This window comes from Mustelus asterias, chromosome 3, assembly GCF_964213995.1.
Source record: "Mustelus asterias chromosome 3, sMusAst1.hap1.1, whole genome shotgun sequence".
Lineage (NCBI taxonomy): Eukaryota > Metazoa > Chordata > Chondrichthyes > Carcharhiniformes > Triakidae > Mustelus > Mustelus asterias.
In genome coordinates, this window is record NC_135803.1 from 100,314,434 (window position 1) to 100,337,235 (window position 22,802).

The 22,802-nt window shown below is 42.1% G+C and overlaps 1 protein-coding gene across 2 annotated transcripts in view; it reads right to left on the bottom strand.

The window, feature by feature from the left end:
• Positions 1-22,802, bottom strand: part of rad18 (RAD18 E3 ubiquitin protein ligase) — a 271,630-nt gene that overhangs the window by 85,634 nt on the left and 163,194 nt on the right. For both annotated transcript variants that reach the window (XM_078209405.1, XM_078209406.1), the window contains one exon: positions 21,822-21,987. In XM_078209405.1, the coding sequence (XP_078065531.1) occupies positions 21,822-21,987 (166 nt within the window). The remainder of the gene's footprint in view (positions 1-21,821; positions 21,988-22,802) is intronic.

The window sequence follows — 22,802 nt, forward strand, 5'->3', positions numbered from 1 at the left end:
AAATTCAAAATCCCCAACTGCTGCATTCATATTTGAAGTCATGTTCCGAGACATTAATCCAAGCCTCGAAGTCACTATTTCAGTCACATAACAATTAGACAACAGTACCTATATATCATGCTTGCACAGCAGCAAGATCCCACAACAAAATGTGATTCTGACAGGCAGTCTCTTATTATGCATGTTGGGTGGGGATAAATATTGATCAGAACACAAGGGAGAACAGCCCAGATCTTCTTCACGTATTGCCATGGAATCTTCTATGTTCACCTCAGGGGGCAGGCTGGCTTCACGTCTCATCCGAAACACCCAAGTCAGTTACATTCAGTGCTCAGTACCCAGGATGGAACTTGAATCCATAATGTTTTGACATGCAGGCAAGCCCACTGAAGCACAGCTGAAATGCTAGAGGGTGAAGGATGGGAGACTAGCCAGGAGAGCATTGGAATACTTGAATCTGGAAAGAATAATACTTGAAACAGAACATGGGCTGTGGTTGGAGGTGTTAGGGAGATGGAATTAAGTGCACTTTGTGATGAAGATAATGGCTCTCAGTCAAGCAACATCTGGATTTTAAAATTTCCATCCTTGTTTTCAAAACATTCCACAGCCTTACTCCCCCCCTCTCCATCTTTGTAATCTCCTCCGGCCCCACAATACTCCACATGATATCTGTAACCATTCAATTCGGACATTTTGAGCAACGTGATTTTAAGTGCTCCACCATTAGTGGTCATACCTTTATTTGCTTAAGAGCCTCAGCTCTGGAATTCCATCTCTAAGCCCCTTTGTCTCTCTGCCTCTCTTCTTTACAATATCTGCTTTAAGTCTACTTCTTTGACCGAGATTTTGGCCATCTAATCTAATACGGTCTTATGTGGCTCAGTGCTTAGTTTTATTTTATGAAGCTCGTGTGAAGGGCCTTGGGCAATTTGTTAAAGGCACTACTGGGTGGCACAATGGTTGGCGTTGCTGTCTCACAATGCCAGGGGCTCGGGTTCGATTTCCGGCTTGGGTCACTGTCTATGCAGAGTTTGCACATTCTCCCCGTGTCTGCGTGGGTTTCCTCCGGTTTCCTTCCACAGTCCGAACACGTGCTGGTTAGGTGCACTGGCCATGCTAAATTCTCCCTCAGTGTATCTGAACAGGCACCAGAGTGTGGCGACTAGCGGACTTTTCAGTAACTTCATTGTAGGGTTAATGTAAGCCTACTTGTGACACGAATAAATAAAATAAATAAGTTGTTTGTTGAGTGAAAAGTTGAATTCTCCTTCCCTGGCCCCTTATACAAAGATGCCAGACCTCTATTCAATGGCTGACCATGACTCGTATAAGAGCATGGCAACGCTTAGGGACAAGGTAATGCCAACTGGCCCCAAAGAGTTCATATCTTTTCAACAGATAAGCCCCATTTTTTTAGACTTCCAGAAATGCATTAAAAATCTCTTGAACACTTTGAAACTGTTCCAATTCACGGAAATTCAGTTCTGCAACCTGATGGCAGCTGTTCATCATTTTGCCATTCACACCTCCTCTAGACACATCGTTTGTTACTTGTCTCAAAAGTTCTTCTGTCATTAAACCTCTCCTATCATTCACCCTCCCCTTTCATTGGTTTAACAGATATTACACTTCTAACCTTTCTCAGTTCTGATGAAATGTGATTGACCTGATATATTAACTCTGTTTCACTCTCCACAGATGCTACCAAGTCTGAGTATTTACAACATTTTCTGCTTTTATTTCATGCATTTTGCTTTTATGCGCCAAGTGACTAACCTAATTCTCTTTAATTCTATAAGAATGTTCCACATTGGCATGGCCTGCTTTGACAAATATTATATAAGGCTCAGTGCGGGAATCTGTTTTTGCAAAACCTCATCCAACACCAAAAGTTGAAAAGGACATCGAACCAGAGCAATGTGAAACAAGTGCTGACATAAACATAAAGCAGCAATACAGATACACACCATCAACACAAACCACTGCAAAAGGATATTACATTAGAAATCAAGAAATCATAGAAACCCTACAGTACAGAAAGAGGCCATTCGGCCCATCGAGTCTGCACCGACCACAATCCCACCCAGACCCTACCCCCATATCCCTACATATTTTACCCACTAATCCCTCTAATCTACACATCCCAGGACACTAAGGGCAATTTTTTTAGCATGGCCAATCAACCTAACCCGCACATCTTTGGACTGTGGGAGGAAACCGGAGCACCCGGAGGAAACCCACGCACATTTAAGCACGAACCAAAATAACTGAGGTTCAATGGTGTTTGATTTCACTGAAACAAGTATGTTTAGGGAAAGAGATCATGAACAAGTGAATCACCTTCAGGCAGAAAGAGAAAATGGAGCAAATAAAATATACGTGTTCAGATATCACCACATTGACATGATGGCTTCTTGACACTAAAAGTTATTGAACCCCATTTGAGAGGTTTAATGCATTTATGGCAAGTAGAACAGCAGGGTCTATAGATGAGTCCCCAGGACAGCAACTGGAAGAGGGTTAAATCATCTGGGATAATAATGACAAAATAAAGAAATAGCACCTTTCACAAAAGCTGTACACCTCAAAATGGTTCACAGTTAATGAAGTACTTTTGAAGTGTAATCACTGCTGTGATGTAGGAAAGGCCAAGTTGCCCAAGGTAATGAGATGAATAATCAGATGGTCTGCTTTAATGTCAGTGAGGGATAATTGTTATCCAGAACGTCAGGAGAATTTCCCTAGGCTTCTTTGAAATGGTGCCAAAGGGTCTTTTTCATTCACTTGAGAGAGCTGACAGGCTTTCAGTTACATCTGATCTGAAAGTGTGATAACCCCTACGAAGTCCATGGGGAATCACTGATTGATCTCCCTGTGGGATTCAGTGAGTATGAGTTCCCCTGGTAACAAGCAGTGCCATGCTTAGCTGGAACTCATTATCTGAGTCTTTTATAATCCCAGGCAAGGAAGCGTGTGTGTGTGCCATGGTAGTGGTTTTATTTTGCATTTTGGAATGACCTATGTTCCTCAGGGCTTCCTGAGTCATTACAGAACGACACCTCCGATACTGATTCACTCCAGCACTGCACTAAATTGTCAGCACACTGGCACAGGGGTTAGCCCTGCTGCCTCACAGCGCCAGGGACCCAGGTTCAATTCCCAGCTTGGGTCACTGTCTGTGCGGAGTCTGCACGTTCTGCTCGTGTCTGTGTGGATTTCCTCCGGGTGCTCCAGTTTCCCCCTCAGTCTGAAAGTCGTGCTGGTCAGGTTCATTAACCATGCTAAATTCTCTCTCAGTGTACCTGAACAGGCGCTGGGATGTGACGACTCGGGGATTTTCACAGTAACTTCATTGCAGTGTTAATGTAAGCATACTTGTGACACTAAGAAATAAACTTTAAACTTTTGAAACACAAGTCTCTGGACTGAGATTTGAAGGGTTGGATTTTCTTTTGGCATTAGGTGAATTTCTAGATCACTTCCCTGTGTTGTGCCAGCTTCAGACATCTGATGCAATCTTTGCAGACATATCCAATTAGAGCCAGGGAGCATGCTCACTATCCAATTAAGAATGCTGGGTGAGGCTGAAGACCCTCCAGTACTGACATATTGACAATCCCAGTCCTTCTCCTTTGGACGGCTAGCAGCCACAGCTACAGCCCAACTGCCAAAGCGGGGTGAATGTACAGGATTAGCAATGGAACCGTGCGTTGGCACCCCACACTCCAATCTGCCAACAGGTGGAAAGTTCAAGTTGCCATCTGCTGATTGGCCTTATTGAATTGATCTAATTCAGGGGTCTCCAAACTACGGCCCATGGGCCACATCCGGCCCGCAATGGGCTAACATCTGGCCCGCAGCCAGTGGGGCGGGACGGGATTCCCGCTGCCGAAAACACTCCCACGTCCGGAAACCCGCTGCCGACTCAGGATCCGGACGCGGGGACGGAAGCCACAGGCCGGACATTTGCTGCCGCTCCGCGCAGTGTCTGATGGACCCATGGGAATCCCCGCCCTCTTTACCGGCCTATTGTCCAATCAGAGCTGCCGTCCTGTGACTGACAGTTCATTAAACGAATCAGCAATTGAGACATCTGTTATCCAATTGCCGCTCTGCATTGACTGAGTGACAGCTGCTTTATCTAATCCGTAAGCTCCATCTGTCTGAAATGAACGAGAACAATGACAATGATGGCGGCAATTCAGACCAATTCAGTTATGGAAGGAAAAAAGAAAAGAAAAGTGGATAGTGAGTGCCACCTGCTTAATGAAGAATGGGGTGTAAAGTACTTCTTTGTACAAGCAGATGATAAAGCCTTGTGTGTCATATGCAACGAAACTGTTGCAGTTTTGAAGGAGTACAATGTACGTCGGCACTATGAGACCAAACGTGAACCAAGTTATTCTCAATTCACAGGAACACAGCGTTCGGAAAAATTTGAATCAATGCAACGCAGGTTGCTTTCCCAACAAGCTTTTTTTACACAGAAGATAACTGAAAATGAAGCTTTAACCAGGGCCAGTTACAAACTAGCTTATGTGTTGGCTAAAAGAGGAAAGCCATTCACCGATGGAGATCTCATCAAAGAGTGTATAATGGAAGCAGTGGAAGAGTTATGCCCAGAAAAAGCAAATCTGTTCAAAATCATCAGTCTTGCGCCAAATACGGTTGCTCGTAGAATTGAGGATATAGGAAGCAATATATTTAATCAAATTGCAGACAAAGCAAGAAATTTTCAGTTGTATTCTCTCGCACTTGATGAATCGACTGATGTGTGTGACACATCACATCTCCTAGTATTCATCCGTGGCGTTGACAGTGGATTTAATGTGACACAAGAATTAGCATCAGTGCATAGCATGCACAGCACACTAACTGGAGAAGACATCTTCAAAGAATTGCAAAAAACTGTTAGAATATAACCTGGAGTGGAATAAACTGCAATGCGTGACAATTGATGGAGGAAAGAACATGTCTGGGGTGAAGAAAGGTTTGGTTGGACAAACCACAAAAGCTTGTGAGATTGGTGGATTCTCAAAGCCCATGTTTCTGCATTGCATTATCCATCAACAAGCATTGTGCGGAAAATATGTGGATATGTCTTGCGTTCTGAAACCTGTTGTTTCAACAGTGAATTTCATTCGATCTCACGGGCTTAATCATCGCCAGTTTCGTGATTTTCTGAAAGAAGCCGATTCTGAATTTGGTGACTTGCCTCATTATACAGCAGTTCGATGGCTTAGTTGTGGAAAGGTTCTATCACAGTTCTTTCAGCTCAGAGAGGAAATTGATTCCTTTCTCACAGAGAAGAATCAACCTGAACCACTTTTATCAAACAGTGACTGGCTTTGGAAATTGGCATTTTTTGCAGACGTGACAGGCCATATGAATCAATTGAATCTGAAGTTGCAAGGTGAAACAAATTTGATTTGTGATCTATTCACACATGTCAAGGCATTCAGGGCAAAACTGATGCTATTTCAAGGACAGCTGAAAGTTCATAACTTGGTTCATTTTCCATGTTGTGAAAAATTTCATAAAGAAAGTAAAGCAGAATTTCCTTCTTCATTTGCAACAGAAATCATTAAGGACTTGCAAAAACAATTTCAGGAACGATTTTCTGATCTTGATGGAAACACAGATGAAATAAAGCTGTTTCAAAATCCATTTGGCTGCAATGTTGAAACACTCCCAAGTCAGTTTCAAATGGAAATTATTGATCTCCGATCAGATGACATGCTGAAAGACAAGTATAAAGAAGGAAATCTGATCCAATTTTATAAATCTTTGCAGCCTGAGCAGTTTCCAAATTTGAAGCGATTTGCTTGTGGATTTGTATCAGTTATTGGTACAACGTACCTGTGTAAACAAACATTTCCAAAAATGAAATATGTCAAGTCCAAATATCGAGCAAATTTATCTGATGAGCATTTGAAGTCCATTCTAATAATTGGCTCCTCAAGCTTGAAACCTCAGTTCAGCAATATTTTGAAATTAAAAAAGCAGTTCCATCATTCCCATTAATCTTGTGCAAAACTTCATGATTTGTTGGTTACGAGTGAAAACTCCAATTGCCAGAATTGTGTAGAAAGGTGCAGACTGAATTTATTTTTGTTCGACCTTTATTAATGGTTCAAGTTTATTTTGAATTTCTTTGCTTTGTTTTAGTGAAGTTCTTTCTTGGGGCGTGTTTATTTTCCTTATTGGGTGCCACAAAATTGGGCAAATTCTCATTTCAAGTAAAGGCTTGTAAAATTTCAATAAATAAAATTAATTAAAAAATGAATAGCCTGCTTTTCTCATCTGCAGTTAAGTAATTGATTATTTTGTCAGAGCATTTGCTAATGTTTGACATTTTTACTCATTATATATCATTTCTCAGTGTAAGCACAGCATTGTTTCTTTGTAATTGTCACATTTCTCTTTTGTTCTGAATCATATCATGCTGATTACAAAGATGATCCAAATAAAACTTATTCATTCATTTAAATTTTATTCATTCATTTATAAAACTAATTTTTTTTCTTTGGCCCCCGAAAATGTGTAAAATATATGATGTGGCCCTCATACTGAAAAGTTTGGAGACCCCTGATCTAATTGGTTACCCGCCATGGCTCTGCCTGAACGACAATTGCTCGAAGGTGAGAAGGTGCCAACAACCCGACAGGTTGTTCTCTAATGCTAATTTTCGGGCCTTCCCACCTCCAGTTCTGCCTCCAAATCCTCTGCCCAAATCTTCTTCCTTAGGGATGGCAGCATTACACAAGGGACTGTTTTCAGATACTCAGGGGAGGAAAGTATTGACAAAAGAAAAGCTGGGCCTTGTATAAGAGTAGAAAGTGAGGATACTAATTGTTCTACCTCTGGTGCAAGTCCATGGTAAAGTTAAGATTTGGAACTCAGCTCACTTTTGTTCGTGAGGTTAGGAGTATCATAATGATATAAATATATCAAATTTACTGATCAATGATCTACGAGTTCCAATGGCCAGTCAGTCTCTCACTATTAATACAGCATACAAGACTGTACAGTACTCAGGAATTGGAAGCCTATTTAAGCAGACACCAGAACAATATAAGGGTGAGATGAGAGATGGCAATAATTCAGGAACAACTTCAAAAGTACAAAGTTAAGTAGTGCAGTATCTTCATTGTGCTTCAAATGCCTTTTCGATGCAAATGAGAAAGCAACCATGTTTTTATATACATCAAGACATACTGAATTGAAGTAGACTCTGGATGTGGTAGGCTAAAAGCTCACCATTCCCATTCTTTACAGATCATGCACCCTCCCACCCAGTTATTTGCCTGATGGAACGTTCTGTACGATTGCTGGTTAATCCCAAAGCTGCAGGATATCTATTCATTCTCACAACTTCACGGTTTTAAACCCAGCTCTTACTTAATCCCAAATTCCAGCCTTTTTCTCATCGTGCTGCAAATTTGTCCTCTTCCAAGTCCATGTCCAGTTGCCTTTTGAAAGTTACTATGGAACCTGCTTTTACCATCCTTTCAGGTAGCGCATTCCAGATCATAACAACTAGCAGCATGAAAGACATTCTGCTAAATTCCCCTCCTAGTTCTTTTGACAATAAATTTAAATTTACAACACCTTTGATTACCAACCCACTCACCAGGGGAAGCAATTTCTCCTCATTTTCAGTAATGAAACCCTTCATTAATTTTAACCTTCATTGCTCTAAAGGAGAACAATCTGAGCCTCTCTAATCTCACTGCATAACTGAAATAATGAGGGGTTTGTGCAGACTGGGTTCTGCTGAAGCCTGTGACAAATCATCTCGCTCTTTACCGCGTTTAGTTTAGTTTTATCCAAAAACTTCAGAATTGTACTCCTTATACCCATGAACAAGAAAAATAATGGTCCCCATGGCGATCTCTAAGCGACTCCACTACATATTTCTCTCCAGTCAAAAGAAGATTCGTTCACCATTACTCCCTATCACTTGGCCAATTATGCATCAGAGTTACCATACGTTTCTATTTTCAGAATAAATATGCTATTTGGCATTCTTTCTTATCCATACATTTGTTATCCTTTTCATAAGCCACTGTGACATTGAAAAGCTTCCAATTAGCAACCACAGTTAGGGTTGTCTGTCTGCTTCTCTCATTTCTGTGTTTGTGCATGTGGTTAAAGCCACACGGGACTGATCTCAATTAGTCAATGCACCGTTGCGTGCAAGGGTTATCTGTGTTTGCATTGTAATAAGATAAATTGTGTTATAATGTGATAACTGCCACTTTGATGCAAGCTGCAAATGAATGATTCTGTGTGTCAAAAAAGTAAAAGTCACTGCAGTGTACAGAATGATTCCTCGCCAGCGTGCTGACACTGCTCCAACTTTCTGGAGGCATAACTGCAGGAATTAAATTTCCATCTTTGATCCGTGTGAAATGTGTGTTCTCCCTTTCCAGTTACTGGTCATCCAGTAAATTGGCAATTTGATGCAACAATTTCATGCCAACTGCTTTGAGGAAGAAAAACACAAAATTACTAACACACACCATGCTAACACCAATTGGTCCTTCTTATGGTGCCTCTAATGTAATAAAACATTCCATGTTGTTTCATAGTAACATTATCAAACAAAATATGACACTGAGCCACTTAAGGAGATACCTGATAAGTGACCAAAAGCTTAGGTAGGTCTAAGCAACATCTTAAAGGAGCTCCTATACACAGAGATAAGGAAGATGTTGAATTCTTTTTTGAGTTTTATCAAGTTGAGCAATGGCAGTCCTGGGCCAGAAAACACCATTATGCTTTTTGGACTGAAAACAATAACTTGCACTTATATTGTGTCCTTAATGTAGCAAGCCAGGAATGTAATCAGAGAAACATTGACACCCCATCAAAGGAGGAGGTCAGATTGATGACCAAATATTTGTTTGATGTTGTAGGTTTGTAGCTATGTCTTAAAGAAGGTAAGCGTAACAGGGAGGCAGAGAGGTTCATGTGAAGACTTGAAGCTCAGGAACTGCCGCAGTTAAATGCAGAGCAATCTATTCTGCTCAGTTACAAATTTCCCGATCAAACGTGGCTAGGGATTGAAGCAGTGTTAAAGCTTCTAAATGTTTGATATTCACGAAGACTTAGGTGTACTCTACAAGGAATACAAAGAGCTAGCATGCAGATATAGCAAACAGTTAGAAAGGCAAATGGCATGTAAACCTTCATTGTAAAGGGATTGAAGTACAAGTGTAAGGAAGGTTCATAGAATGAGAGAGTTGTCCAATGGTGAGAGGCTGAATAAACTGGGCCTGTATTCTCTGGAGTTTAGAGGAATAAGAGGTGATCTCATTGAAATGTACAAGATTTCTGAAGTGGTTTGACAGGACAGACATTGAGAAGTTATTTCTCCTGGCTGAAGAATCTAGACCATGTTAGCACATTCTCAGAATAAGGGGTTGCTCATTTTGGACCGAGGAGAAACTTCTTCACATAATGGATTGGGAAGTTATAGAATTCTCTACCACAGAGGATGCTCCATCTTTGAGTATATTCAAGACTGAATTAAACAAATATTTGATCTCTCAGTGAATCAAAGGATATGGGGAGCAGGAAGGAAAGTGGAGTTGAAGCAGATCAGTTATGAGTGTATCAATAACGGAACAAGCTTGAGAGGCTATATGATCCACTCAGACTGCTATTTCTTATGTTTTTATGTTCATAGCTTCTGACTAGATTGAAAACTTAATACCAGTTTGAAGTCACAAGAAAATCTCAGTAGAAATTGTGTTGAAGTTGCAGCAAACCCATTCATTTAGGGATCTCATAACCAATAGGTCACTGGAGACTTTCATCATCATACCAAATTCCAATGGTGAAAAACAGTCTGTTAACCTACTACACCACCCAGCTCCCTTGAATTTTCTTTTTATAGCAAAGGGATCATACAGCTTCAAATTATCTATTTTAACCAGGAAAATTGCTTTTACTGAATTGAATGAAACATGCACTCAAAAGCAGTTTGTCTTTTAAAATTCTTATCTACTAGATGCACTCTATCTTTAACTAATCAGGGTTTAGAAGACCATAGAATGGAAAGGCCATTCAGCCTGTTGTCTTGATGCTGACTCTCCGTGACAGCCACATAGCTATTCCCATTCCCCTGCCTTTTCCCTGTAACACTGCAAATCATTTCTCTTCAGATAATTATCCAATTCACTTACAACCACCCTGAAATCTGACTCCACCACACTTCTTCAACAGTACCTCACAAACCTACAACCTTTCCCTCCTAGGAGGATGAGGGCAGTGGTTGCATGGAGACATCATCTGTAAGTTCTCTTCCAAGCGACACACCATCCCGATTTGGATATCACCATTCCTTCAGTGTTGCTGGATCAAAATCCTGGAATTCTCAGCCAGTTAAAAAAGCAAGCAACCCACCATCACCAGTTTATAAAGAAGGCGCACCACTGCCTTCTCATGTGCAACTAAGGGTGGCCAATAAACTACTCTCATGTACCAAGAACAAATTTTAAAAACATTGTTTTGTGCATTATGGCAAACGTTTCAGGATTAACACCGTAACTATTTACAATAAATGACCTGTCATCCACCAGTGAGTAATGAAACTTTGAAAGGGCGAAGTACCTTCACAGGGCCTTTTCAAATAAATAAATGCAAAGTCTGAACTTTAAGTGAAAGCACTGATTACGTCTTTTGCATTTCCTGAAGACACCGATGCCCACTTGGTTAACAGCTCTCAGTTGCTTGCTGCCCTCTCAATCCCTCATGAAAGTTGCTATTCACGAGTGAGCCTGCTACTGATTATTGCTGTGTTTTGTTTTTGACCGTGAGGGTATCAGCTACTTCAACACAGGCCAATCTGTCAACTTCAATCCTGACAAGGAGAGCAATAAGACGTGATCACTGATTCGGAAATATCATATCCTGTCTTTCTCTTTACTGATGTTGATTGATCTGCCAAGCTTTGCCAGCATTTTCTGCTTCAACTTCAATGATACAGTTTGACACAATAAATATTATTAAATGACATGCAATTTTTTATACATCTAAAGAATTGCAAATCCATGTGTGGTTCATTTCAAATTAAGATCAGTGAGCCGATAGATATTTTCACCATTATGAGTGTAACTGATAACATCTATCCTGGCAAATAAACAAGAATATTCACTTATATAGTGCCTTTACTGTAGAAGAACCTGCAACGGTCCTTCACAAGAAGTATAATCAGATAAAAATGGGTGTCAAGCCAAAGGAGACTTTAAGATGGATAACATTTTATGGGATGTTGAGAGGGAGGTGGAGAAGCAGATGAAGTTAAACAATTTTGAAAGTGCAGGTTGTCAGACCACCAGATAATGTGGAAGATGAGACCGAAACTTGTCAGAATCAAAGATGTGGCAGGACAGTAATCAGCTAGGTTTCACTGCATGCAAACAGGAGGGAGAAACATTTTAACTGACCTGCTTGTTTCTGAGAGTCCCCATCCATGATGTGTGTATTTAGCATTCAAATCCAAAGAAGTACACGAGCTGCTAAAATTAGGCTAGTCGCTTTATTTTCTTTAAATATACTTTTGGTAAAAGTTTGTCTCCTTCAATTTTTGCTTGGGCTTTATTTCAGGGATCATTGTTTTGCCCGAGTGTGAATATTTTAACTGGGTTCATTGCATAATTCCAGTACTCGCGGAATTGCTAAGGCTCAAACACAAAATGTTTTTAAAAAATAAAAATCTCAGAATTACATTTGACTCCAAAATAGCAAAAGATATGCCAAAGCAAATGTCAAAATTTTATGAAGGAGTCATGTCTTATACTGGATTAGGCCAACACCCAGATTTTTATTAACTATTTCCCACATCATCACTGTTGCTAACTGCACTTTCACGCACACAATTAAAGTACTAAATGTTAATTCTGCAATTTTAAGCCCATGTCTTATAGTACTTTCAGTCTTCTTCTTGATAGCAGCCTTCCATCTTGTGAAACTATAGTTTGCACCATGATGGCCAACCTTGTGTCAAGCATCATTTGGTGTGGCTCAGGAACCCCCAGTCTGGCATGGCAGTCTCTGTTGCATTTCCACTTTCAGTATAAATCCATGTCTGCACACGTCAGTCATCAGAGCTATAAACTTTTGATTTTAAAGTTTAAATTTGTCTTCAAATGAGCTTTCTAGCATGGTGCGGCGGGGGGCAGGGAGTTTAATGCTATGTTTTCTGTTTACTGCATAGTGCCGCTGTTTTACAATATTTTCTTCAACATCATTTTCTATAACATTTTCTACTCGTTAAAAGTTATAAATGTTAAAGCTGGATAATGGAAAACTATGTTTGCATGCTTAGCTGCAGATTAAGGTTCCCCTGACACACTCAGCAACAAGGTTTAGCTCCAATCATCTCTGCAATTTTCTGTTCATTTTCAATTTCCCACACCAGAAATCATTTGTGGCCGCTCTGAGTGAGACTGCCATTTAAGTGTTGAATTGCACCATGTTTTATGCTACGGGCCATTAGATTTAGACTGCTCAAACTCACAAACAGCCAGCAGAGAGAAAATCAAGAAGGCTTTTATGTCCTGGCCGTCTCTTGCAAATCTACATACATTACACCGTACTCTGTTAACTGGGGCAGGACCGCAGCGACTGTTTGCCAGAATTGAGACATTAGTCTTTGATTATTTTGGTACAATTTCAAAATGTTGTCATACATTTTGGTGGTGGATAGCATTACATAATAACTGCAGCAGTGATTAATGGTGTAGCACTTCATCTCCAGTGAAATGAGAAAGAACATTATAAACTACAGAATGCAAGGTCTATCTCCCTCTCTTCACTTCCACAACTGCTGTATTTCCATTTGTGGGGATAAGCTGTCAGTCTATATCTACTCTAAGCCTACAGATGTCCACAGTTGCTTCAATTACACTTCCTCTCTACCTGCTTCCTATAAGGACTCTGTAAGGCTACCTCGCTGAATATGTTTAAAGCGCGGATGGATGGATTCCTGATCGGTAAGGGAATTAAGGGTTATGGGGATCAGGCGGGTAAGTGGTACTGATCCACGTCAGATCAGCCATGATCTTATTGAATGGCGGGGCAGGCTCGAGGGGCTAGATGGCCTACTCCTGCTCCTATTTCTTATGTTCTTATATTATATTCTTCCAATTTCTTCATCATTGTTATACTTGTTCTGTTGATGCCAACTTTCACACCAGTGCTTCCAAAATGTCTTCCTCTTTCAAATGAGGATTCCTCTTCACTGTAGTTGATGGCGTCCTTGACAATTGTATTCCAATTTCCATACTTCTGGTCGCACCTCTTGCCTTTCAGAACTATGACAGGATTCAACATGTCCTCAGATCATCTTCTGCATTTCCGCTACCTCAACCATGATGTCATCACAAAATCCAACTTCTCCTCCCCTAACAGCAGTCCAAAAGGACCATTCCCTCTGTGACTCCTTGTTCCACACCCTAATCACCCAGTCTCTTCCCACTGCACCTACCCATTCACCTCGCCCCTGCCCACCACCCTGAGTGCCAAACAGAGCTTTCAGGTGAAATGGTTTACTAAAATTCTCCATTTGTTACTCACAATGTGACCTCCTCCACAGCTTTGAGATCAAACGCAGATTCAGAGATCATCCAGCTGAACAGCTCAGTCAGTCACAAGCATGAAGTTATCTTCCGGTAGCCTGACATCTTAATTCTCCACAACATGCCCACTCTAATCTCTCTGACATCTGTCCCAATGTGTGTTCCAATGAAGCTCAATGGAAGGCTGGGGAACAGCATCTCGTCTTTTGATGAGACACTTTACAGCCTTTCGGCTCAACATAAAGTTAAAAATTTCTGATCATAACCATTGTTCCCAATTTCTCAGACAGCACATCTGATAATTGTTGCTAATTACAGCTCTTTTTAAACTCATCTTTTGTCCAGTTCTCACATTTCAAACCTATTTTACCTTGCGCCATCATATTTTTTGCCATTTAATCTCTGCACACTTCTGGTCTCTGTATCTCACTGATATACTTGCCACGGTGGTTCACTAGATTGATTCACGAGATGATTCCTAGGGTTGTAACAGCACAAGGAGTAGCTATTTGTCTCATAGAATCCAAGCTGGCTCTCTGTGGAGCAACACAGCCAGCGGCATTCCCTTGCTTTGCCCTGTAGTCCTGCAAGTTTATTTCCCTCAAGTATCTATCCAATTTCCTTTTGAAATTATTAAGAACATAAGAACATAAGAAATAGGAGCATGAGTAGGCCATCTAGCCCCTCGAGCCTGCCCCGCCATTCAATAAGATCATGGCTGATCTGACGTGGATCAGTACCACTTACCCGCCTGATCCCCATAACCCTTAATTCCCTTACCGATCAGGAATCCATCCATCCGCGCTTTAAACATATTCAGCGAGGTAGCCTCCACCACCTCAGTGGGCAGAGAATTCCAGAGATTCACCACCCTCTGGGAGAAGAAGTTCCTCCTCAACTCTGTCTTAAACCGACCCCCCTTTATTTTGAGGCTGTGTCCTCTAGTTTTAACTTCCTTACTAAGTGGAAAGAATCTCTCCGCCTCCACCCTATCCAGCCCCCGCATTATCTTATAAGTCTCCATAAGATCCCCCCTCATCCTTCTAAACTCCAACGAGTACAAACCCAATCTCCTCAGCCTCTCCTCATAATCCAAACCCCTCATCTCCGGTATCAACCTGGTGAACCTTCTCTGCACTCCCTCCAATGCCAATATATCCTTCCTCATATAAGGGGACCAATACTGCACACAGTATTCCAGCTGCGGCCTCACCAATGCCCTGTACAGGTGCATCAAGACATCCCTGCTTTTATATTCTATCCCCTTCGCAATATAGGCCAACATCCCATTTGCCTTCTTGATCACCTGTTGTACCTGCAGACTGGGCTTTTGCGTCTCATGCACAAGGACCCCCAGGTCCCTTTGCACGGTAGCATGTTTTAATTTGTTTCCATTGAGATAGTAATCCCATTTGTCATTATTTCCTCCAAAGTGTATAACCTCGCATTTCTCAACGTTATACTCCATTTGCCATATCCTCGCCCACTCACTCAGCCTGTCCAAATCTCTCTGCAGATCTTCTCCGTCCTCCACACGATTCACTTTTCCACTTATCTTTGTGTCGTCTGCAAACTTCGTTACCCTACACTCCGTCCCCTCCTCCAGATCATCTATATAAATGGTAAATAGTTGCGGCCCGAGTACCGATCCCTGCGGCACGCCACTAGTTACCTTCCTCCAACCAGAAAAACACCCATTTATTCCGACTCTTTGCTTCCTGTCGGATAGCCAGTCCCCAATCCACTTTAACACACTACCCCCAACTCCGTGTGCCCTAATCTTCTTCAGTAGCCTTTTATGGGGCACCTTATCAAACGCCTTTTGGAAATCCAAAAACACCGCATCCACCGGTTCTCCTCCATCAACCGCCCTAGTCACATCTTCATAAAAATCCAACATGTTCGTCAAGCACGACTTTCCCCTCATGAATCCATGCTGCGTCTGATTGATCGAACCATTTCTATCCAGATGCCCTGCTATCTCCTCTTTAATAATGGATTCCAGCATTTTCCCTACTACAGACGTTAAGCTGACCGGCCTATAGTTACCCGCCTTTTGTCTCCTTCCTTTTTTAAACAGCGGCGTAACATTAGCCGTTTTCCAATCAACCGGCACTACCCCAGAATGCAACGAGTTTTGATAAATAATCACTAACGCATCCACTATTACCTCTGACATTTCTTTCAATACCCTGGGATGCATTCCATCCGGACCCGGGGACTTATCCACCTTCAGTCCCATTAGTCTACCCAGCACTGCCTCTCTGGTAACATTAATTGTATTAAGTATTTCTCCTGCTGCCAACCCTCTATCGTTAATATTTGGCAAACTATTTGTGTCCTCCACCGTGAAGACCGACACAAAAAACTTATTTAAAGACTCAGCCATATCCTCATTTCCCACTATTAACTCCCCCCTCTCGTCCTCCAAGGGTCCAACATTCACTCTAGCCACTCTATTCCTTTTTATATATTTATAAAAACTTTTACTATCATTTTTTATATTAATTGCTAGCCTAGCTTCATAGTCTATCCTTCCTTTCTTTATCGCTTTCTTAGTCTCTCTTTGTTGTTTCTTAAATTTTTCCCAATCACTTGTTTCTCCACTATTTTTGGCCACTCTGTACGCAGCTGTTTTTATTTTAATACTCTCCTTTATTTCCTTCGTTATCCACGGCTGGTACTCCCTTTTCTTACAATCCTTGTTTTTTGCTGGAATATATTTTTGCTGAGAACTGAAAAGGATCTCCTTAAAAATCCTCCACTGTTCCTCAGCTATCCTACCTGCCAGCCTGCTCTCCCAGTCTACCTTAGCCAATTCATCCCTCATCCTATCATATTTCCCTCTGTTCAAACAGAGGACACTGGTTTGGGACCAAACTTTCTCCTCTTCCATCTGAATCAGAAATTCGACCATATTGTGGTCACTAGACCCAAGAGGGTCCTTCACAATAAGATCCTTAATTCTACCTACCTCGTTACACAATACCAGATCCAAAATAGCTCGTTCCCTCGTCGGTTCCGTAACATGCTGTTCAAGGAAACTATCCCGACAGCATTCTAAGAACTCTTCCTCCATTCCACCCTTACCGACTTGAGTCTGCCAGTCAATGTGCATGTTGAAGTCCCCCATGATTATTGCCGTTCCGTTTTTACACGCATCCCTTACCTGCTTGTTTATAGCCCTCCCTACCTCAACATTATTATTTGGGGGCCTATATACCACACCTACTAGTGTCTTTCTCCCTCTACTATTCCTCATCTCTACCCATAATGATTCCACGTTTTGTTCCTCAGAGCCTATGTCATCCCTCAGTACTACCCTGATATTTTCTCTTATTAATAGCGCGACCCCACCACCTTTTCCTTCCTGTCTATTCTTCCTAAACGCCTGATACCCCTGGATATTCATCTCCCAGTCCTGGTCACCTTTCAGCCACGTTTCTGTAATGGCCACTAGATCGTACCCACTTGTGCTGATTTGCACCATCAACTCATTTACCTTGTTCCGAATGCTTCGTGCATTCAGGCAAAGTGTCCTTATTCCAGCTTTTATCTGGACCCGCTTTGATGAGTCGCGAACACCCTCTCCCTCTACTCCCTTATCTAAATTACCGCCTTCATTCACTTGCACCCTCTCCTCTACCATTAATTTTGTAATTCCCCTTACCCCTGCATCCTCCACCCCATCAATTAGTTCCTTGATCCTAGTCAACTCTTCTAGCTCCCCTCCCCCCAACCTATCTAGTTTAAATTCTCCCCAGTAACTTTAGCCAACCTACCGGCCAGGATATTGGTCCCCGTGTGATTCAAGTTCCACCCGTTTTTTGTATACAGATCACCCCTGCCCCTAAAGAGGTCCCAATGGTCCAGGAACCTGAATCCCTGCCCCCTGCACCAGTCCCTCAGCCACACATTCATCTTCCACCTCACTCCATTCCTGCCCTCACCTTCCCGTGGCACAGGCAGTAATCCTGAGATTACTACCTTTGCTTTCCTCTTTCTCAGCTGTCTCCCTAATTCCCTGTACTCCCTTTTCATGACCCCTTCTCCCTTCCTACCCACATCAGCGGTACCAATATGTACCGCTACCTCAGGCTCCTCTCCCTCCCACCTCAGGATTTCCGGGACGCGACTAGCGACATCCTGGATCCCGGCCCCAGGGAGGCAGACCACCATGCGAGAATCCCGCCTACCTCCGCAGAAACGCCTGTCTGTCCCCTTCACCATTGAGTCCCCGATTAATACCGCCTTCCTCCTCTTTTCCTTAGCCCTCTGAGTTACAGGGCTGGACTCCACTGCGGAGACACGGCCACTGCTGCTTCCCCCAGGCGGGCTGTCCCCCCCAGCAGTACTCAAGCAGGAGTACTTGTTGTGCAGGGGCAAATCCACTGGGGTGCTCTCAACCACCCTAGCCTTACCCTTCCTGGCCATCACCCACTTGGCCTCCTCCCGTTGCCCTGGTGTGACCACCTGATGATAGCTCTTGTCTATCACCTCCTCATTCTCCCTCATCAGCCTAAGATCCTCGAGCTGCAGTTCCAGCTCCCTAACACGGTCCCTCAGGAACCGCAGCTCGACACACCCCTCACAGATGTGGATGTCCGGGAGGCCAGATGCCTCCAGGACCTCCCACATCCTACACTGGGAACAACACACTGGTTTCACACTCATACTGGACACTTTATGTCAAGTAAGACAGTAAAAAGTTAATAAGAGTGTAAGGAAACAAAAACTCACCCCTGCTCGTCCAAGCCCTGTGAGCCAAAGCCCTGACAGCTCACTCAACTTCCCACTCACTCTGCTGCCCGCTACGATGCTGCCCGCTGTATACTTTGGTGCGCTTTTAAACCCTCCAAAAACTTCCCCAGGCCTCTCCTGGCCCGACTTCCGGTTTTGAAAAAAACCTCCGATTTTAAACCCAAAATTAACTGAAAAAATAATTAATTAATTAAAGTCAGAAAACCCACTCTCTTACCCTCAGCCTGCTCCTGGGAACAAATCCCTGATATTAACAACTGATATTAAACCCAAACAACTGAGATTAAACCCAAACAACTGAGATTAAACCCAAACAACTGATATTAAACCCAGAACAACTGATATTAAACCCAAACAACTGAGATTAAACCCGGAACAACTGATATTAAACCCAAACAACTGATATTAAACCCAAACAACTGAGATTAAATCCAAACAACTGATATTAAACCCAAACAACTGATATTAAACCCAAACAACTGAGATTAAATCCAAACAACTGAGATTAAACCCAAACAACTGAGATTAAACCCAAACAACTGAGATTAAACCCAAACAACTGAGATTAAATCCAAACAACTGAGATTAAATCCACAACAACTGGGATTAAACCCGAACAACTGAGATTAAACCCAAACAACCCAAGAAATTATTGATTGCTTCAGCTTCCATCCGCTTCAAGGGAAGCAAGTTCCAGGTTGTTACCACATTAAAAAGTGCTTCCTCACATTGTTCTTTCATCTCTTGCCCAAGATTTAAAATCTATGTTTAGTTAATTCTTGTACTATCAGCTACCAGCAGCAGCTTCCAACTACTTTATCTCAAGCTGTCACAATCTTGTGTACCTCTAACACATCCTCTCTCAATCTCCTTTGCTGTAAGATGAACAGCCAGAGCTCCTCCAATCTAAATTTGTAATTAAATTCCCACATCCCAGGAACCATTTTGGTAAATACTCTCTTAACTCTCTCAAGAATATCTATATCCCTCCCAAAGTGTGGGAGGATAATGGGGGATTAGCAGGGTAAATACGTGTGGTTATGGGGATAGGGCCCGGGTGGGATTGTTGTCGGTGTAGGCCCGATGAGCCAAATGGCCTCCATCTGCACTGTAGGGATTCTATGATTCTTAGGACCTAGTGAAGTAGTGGCCCAGCCACCATTGGTGCAACGATTAAAATCAGGGATGCTCAGGAGGCTGGAATTAAGAGGAGTGGAGGTCGTGTGTGAAGATCATACATGAAGATCATGCATAAAGATCACACGAGTGCAGTGGGTTATAGGGCTGGAGGAAGTTACAGAATTAGGGTGGGAGCAGGTCATAGACGGATTTAAAGAATAGACTGAAAGACAAATTCCATGAGGGTACTGCTGATATCCATCATGATGTTTGAATAAGTCAGTGTTGAAGAAAAAGAAGATTTTTGAGGTTTTTTTTCTCCTTAGAAAGAAAGAGCTGGAAGGAAGCAGCCCACAATCACTGGAGACATGTTTGCAGCTGATTATCAGTGACCAACATGACCAGAATTACTAGAGTCTGAAAATTAGGCAACAGATCCACTAATGCTTCAATTAGCATCTGCATCATGAAGGCGTTCTATTAGATTTGCAATTTAATAAATGTCAGCCGTTTAAGCACAATTAGCTCTCTCAGTTGAGCAGGCTATTATATTAAAGGGTCCTTAATTCTGCAGGCTAGGTCTTAAGAGAACAATTTAAGTGCATTACTCTTTCACATTTAGATCTTAACCAACATCCACTGTTATATCATGGAAACTCTGCATCTGTACATTAATTGAGGACACTAAGGGATGGAAGGAGGGGTTAACTATGATGAATTCCATGGTCAAATAGTTTGTCGAAGATCACACATGAAAAATGGGTCTCCTCGGAATGATACGAGAGAACTTCCAATGACACTTCAACAAAACCCAGCAAGAGTTAGTACATTTGGGAGAGAACATTGATAGAGAGGGGTAATAAAACTCACTCTCTTCAAAAGGCAGGTGCTTACTGCTTGTGATACAACAATTGCTTCAGTATTAAGATTGCAGCCTTGTTGCAAAGTAGGTATTAATATGCTGCACATTCACAGACTGTCCGTGATATTTTAGAAAGTTTCTGTGAATGATGTCCTCATGACATATCAGCAGCAATGACTGATGTCATGATGTCTCAACAGGGAATACATTTACCTGCTTCTCTTGCTTTCATTAGAACTGTGTGTGTACCGGCCAAGAAAGACAGAAGTATTCGGCAACATAAGAAATAAGGCCAGGAGTAGGCCATACAGATCCTCGAGCCTGCATTTCCATTCAATACCATCATGATTGATTTGCCTCAACTCAACTTTTCTGCTCGATTTCCTGAAAGATCAAAAATCTATCTACCTCAGCCTTGAATATACACAAGGATGAAATCCACAACTCCCTGGGGTAGAGAATTCAAATGTTTCACAGGCCTTTCAGTGGAGAAATTCCTTCTCATCCCAGTCCTGAATAACCAACCCCTTAAAGACACGCCCTCCCCTGTGAATTGGCTGTCAGATTAATGCTGTCAATTCTATTGTAAAGTGTAGCCAACAGGTTCTCAGCATTTTCAATGATTCTCTGGATTACACAGGAAAAAGTTTAACAACACCAGGTTAAAGTCCAACAGGTTTATTTGGTAGCAAAAGCCACACAGTGTGGCTTTTGCTACCAAATAAACCTGTTGGACTTTAACCTGGTGTTGTTAAACTTCTTACTGTGTTTACCCCAGTCCAACGCCGGCATCTCCACATCATTACACAGGAAAAACAGAGCAAGCAAAGAGAGCAACGCTTTCCTCACACAAGAAATAATCTCACTAATACAAAAGTGCTCAATCCTTCAATCCTATATCTATGTTTAAGATGCAAAATAAGTAATAGTTGGACATGTATTGGAACTGTAATGTACTATGCCAGATTAATACCACAGGTTATAACTGTTCATGCCAGACTTCCTTCTGGATATCATTCTATGGTATCCAGGGTCTTTCCAAAAAATCTGGGACAGAACCTTCCTCACAGTCACAGTCTTCAATCACACAAGAACACTGCAAAACATCTGGAATGCCAATTAAGTGACTCAGCTGTTGAAGGCAATTCAGCCAGATTTACATAGGCCACGTAGATCAGATTGAATAAACAGCTGAGCTGCCTGATGTCACTGAGAGTATCAACCAGGAATGCAAATATCTGCACCTTGGTGAGGGAGATAAAACTTACATAAGTGACTCTTCCCTTGATCCTACCCAGCAACACCTACTGGAAAGTGTCCATGTGAAAAGTAGATGAAGTTAGGATCAGGCTCATCTGTGACACCTTGTTCAGTCAGACACAAAGCTACACCAGGGCAATTGGAGCACTTGGACTGCACTCCAGAAAGTAATCAATGCCCCAGGGCTGGGTGGGGTTGTGGAATTATGGAAAATTACAGTTACCTACCTGGCCGTTGACAAGGGTGAAGCTGGGACCTCACTGGATGAACAATGCTCATCTGTTAAAGTATCAGGTGTTGCAAGTGAGCCTGTGCTCTCTGATAGTTGTGGTTCATCCTGGTGCACCTCTTGTACATTGCAGTCTGTGGCCTCGGTCTGCTCAACATTCTCTCCTGCAAGTAAGGTTTGCAAATTAGTTTCAATAGAATCTGGGAGAGTCAATGCTCTCCTACCACAGACTTGGGTAGGCATCTGCTCAGTTTCAATGCCATCCATGTGTGTGCATGAAGCTCACAGTGCAAGAGACACACACTTCTCAATCTGATGACCACACTACTACTTTTGCACTAATTTTAACAAAGGATTTAATGTCTTCTGGTTGTATATTTCCTTATTCTACTTCTATAATATTGTTATTGTGAGGCTGACCACTGACTCAAGTGGACCAGCCACATAAGTGGCACAACGTCCACAACAGGTCAGAGCCTGGATATTCTGTGGCAAGTAGCTCACCCCCCACAACCACTATACTCTATCCCAAGGCATCTCTGTCACCTACAAGGCACAAGTCCTCAGAATGACAGAACATGATTTGCCTGGATTGGTACAGCTGCAACAACACAATAAGAAACACTATCCAGGACAAAGCATTCTGCTTTGAAAGTTTTGGAATTTGAGAGATTTTTCTCATGCAGTAACTTTTTATGTGGCATCTGATCGAATGCCTTTTGGAAATCCGACACTACATCTATGGGTTCCTCTTTATCCACCCCACACCTTCAAGGAATTCTAATAGATTTGTCAAACATAGTTTCCCTTTCACAAAACCATGTTTGATTCTACCTGATTGAGTTTCTAAATGCCCTGCTACTATCTCCTTAAGGGAGGTGGTGGTGGTGTAGGGGTATTGTCACTGGACTAGAAATCCAGAGACCCAGTTTCAAATACCATCACGGCAGATGATGAAAATTGAATTCAATAAAAAATC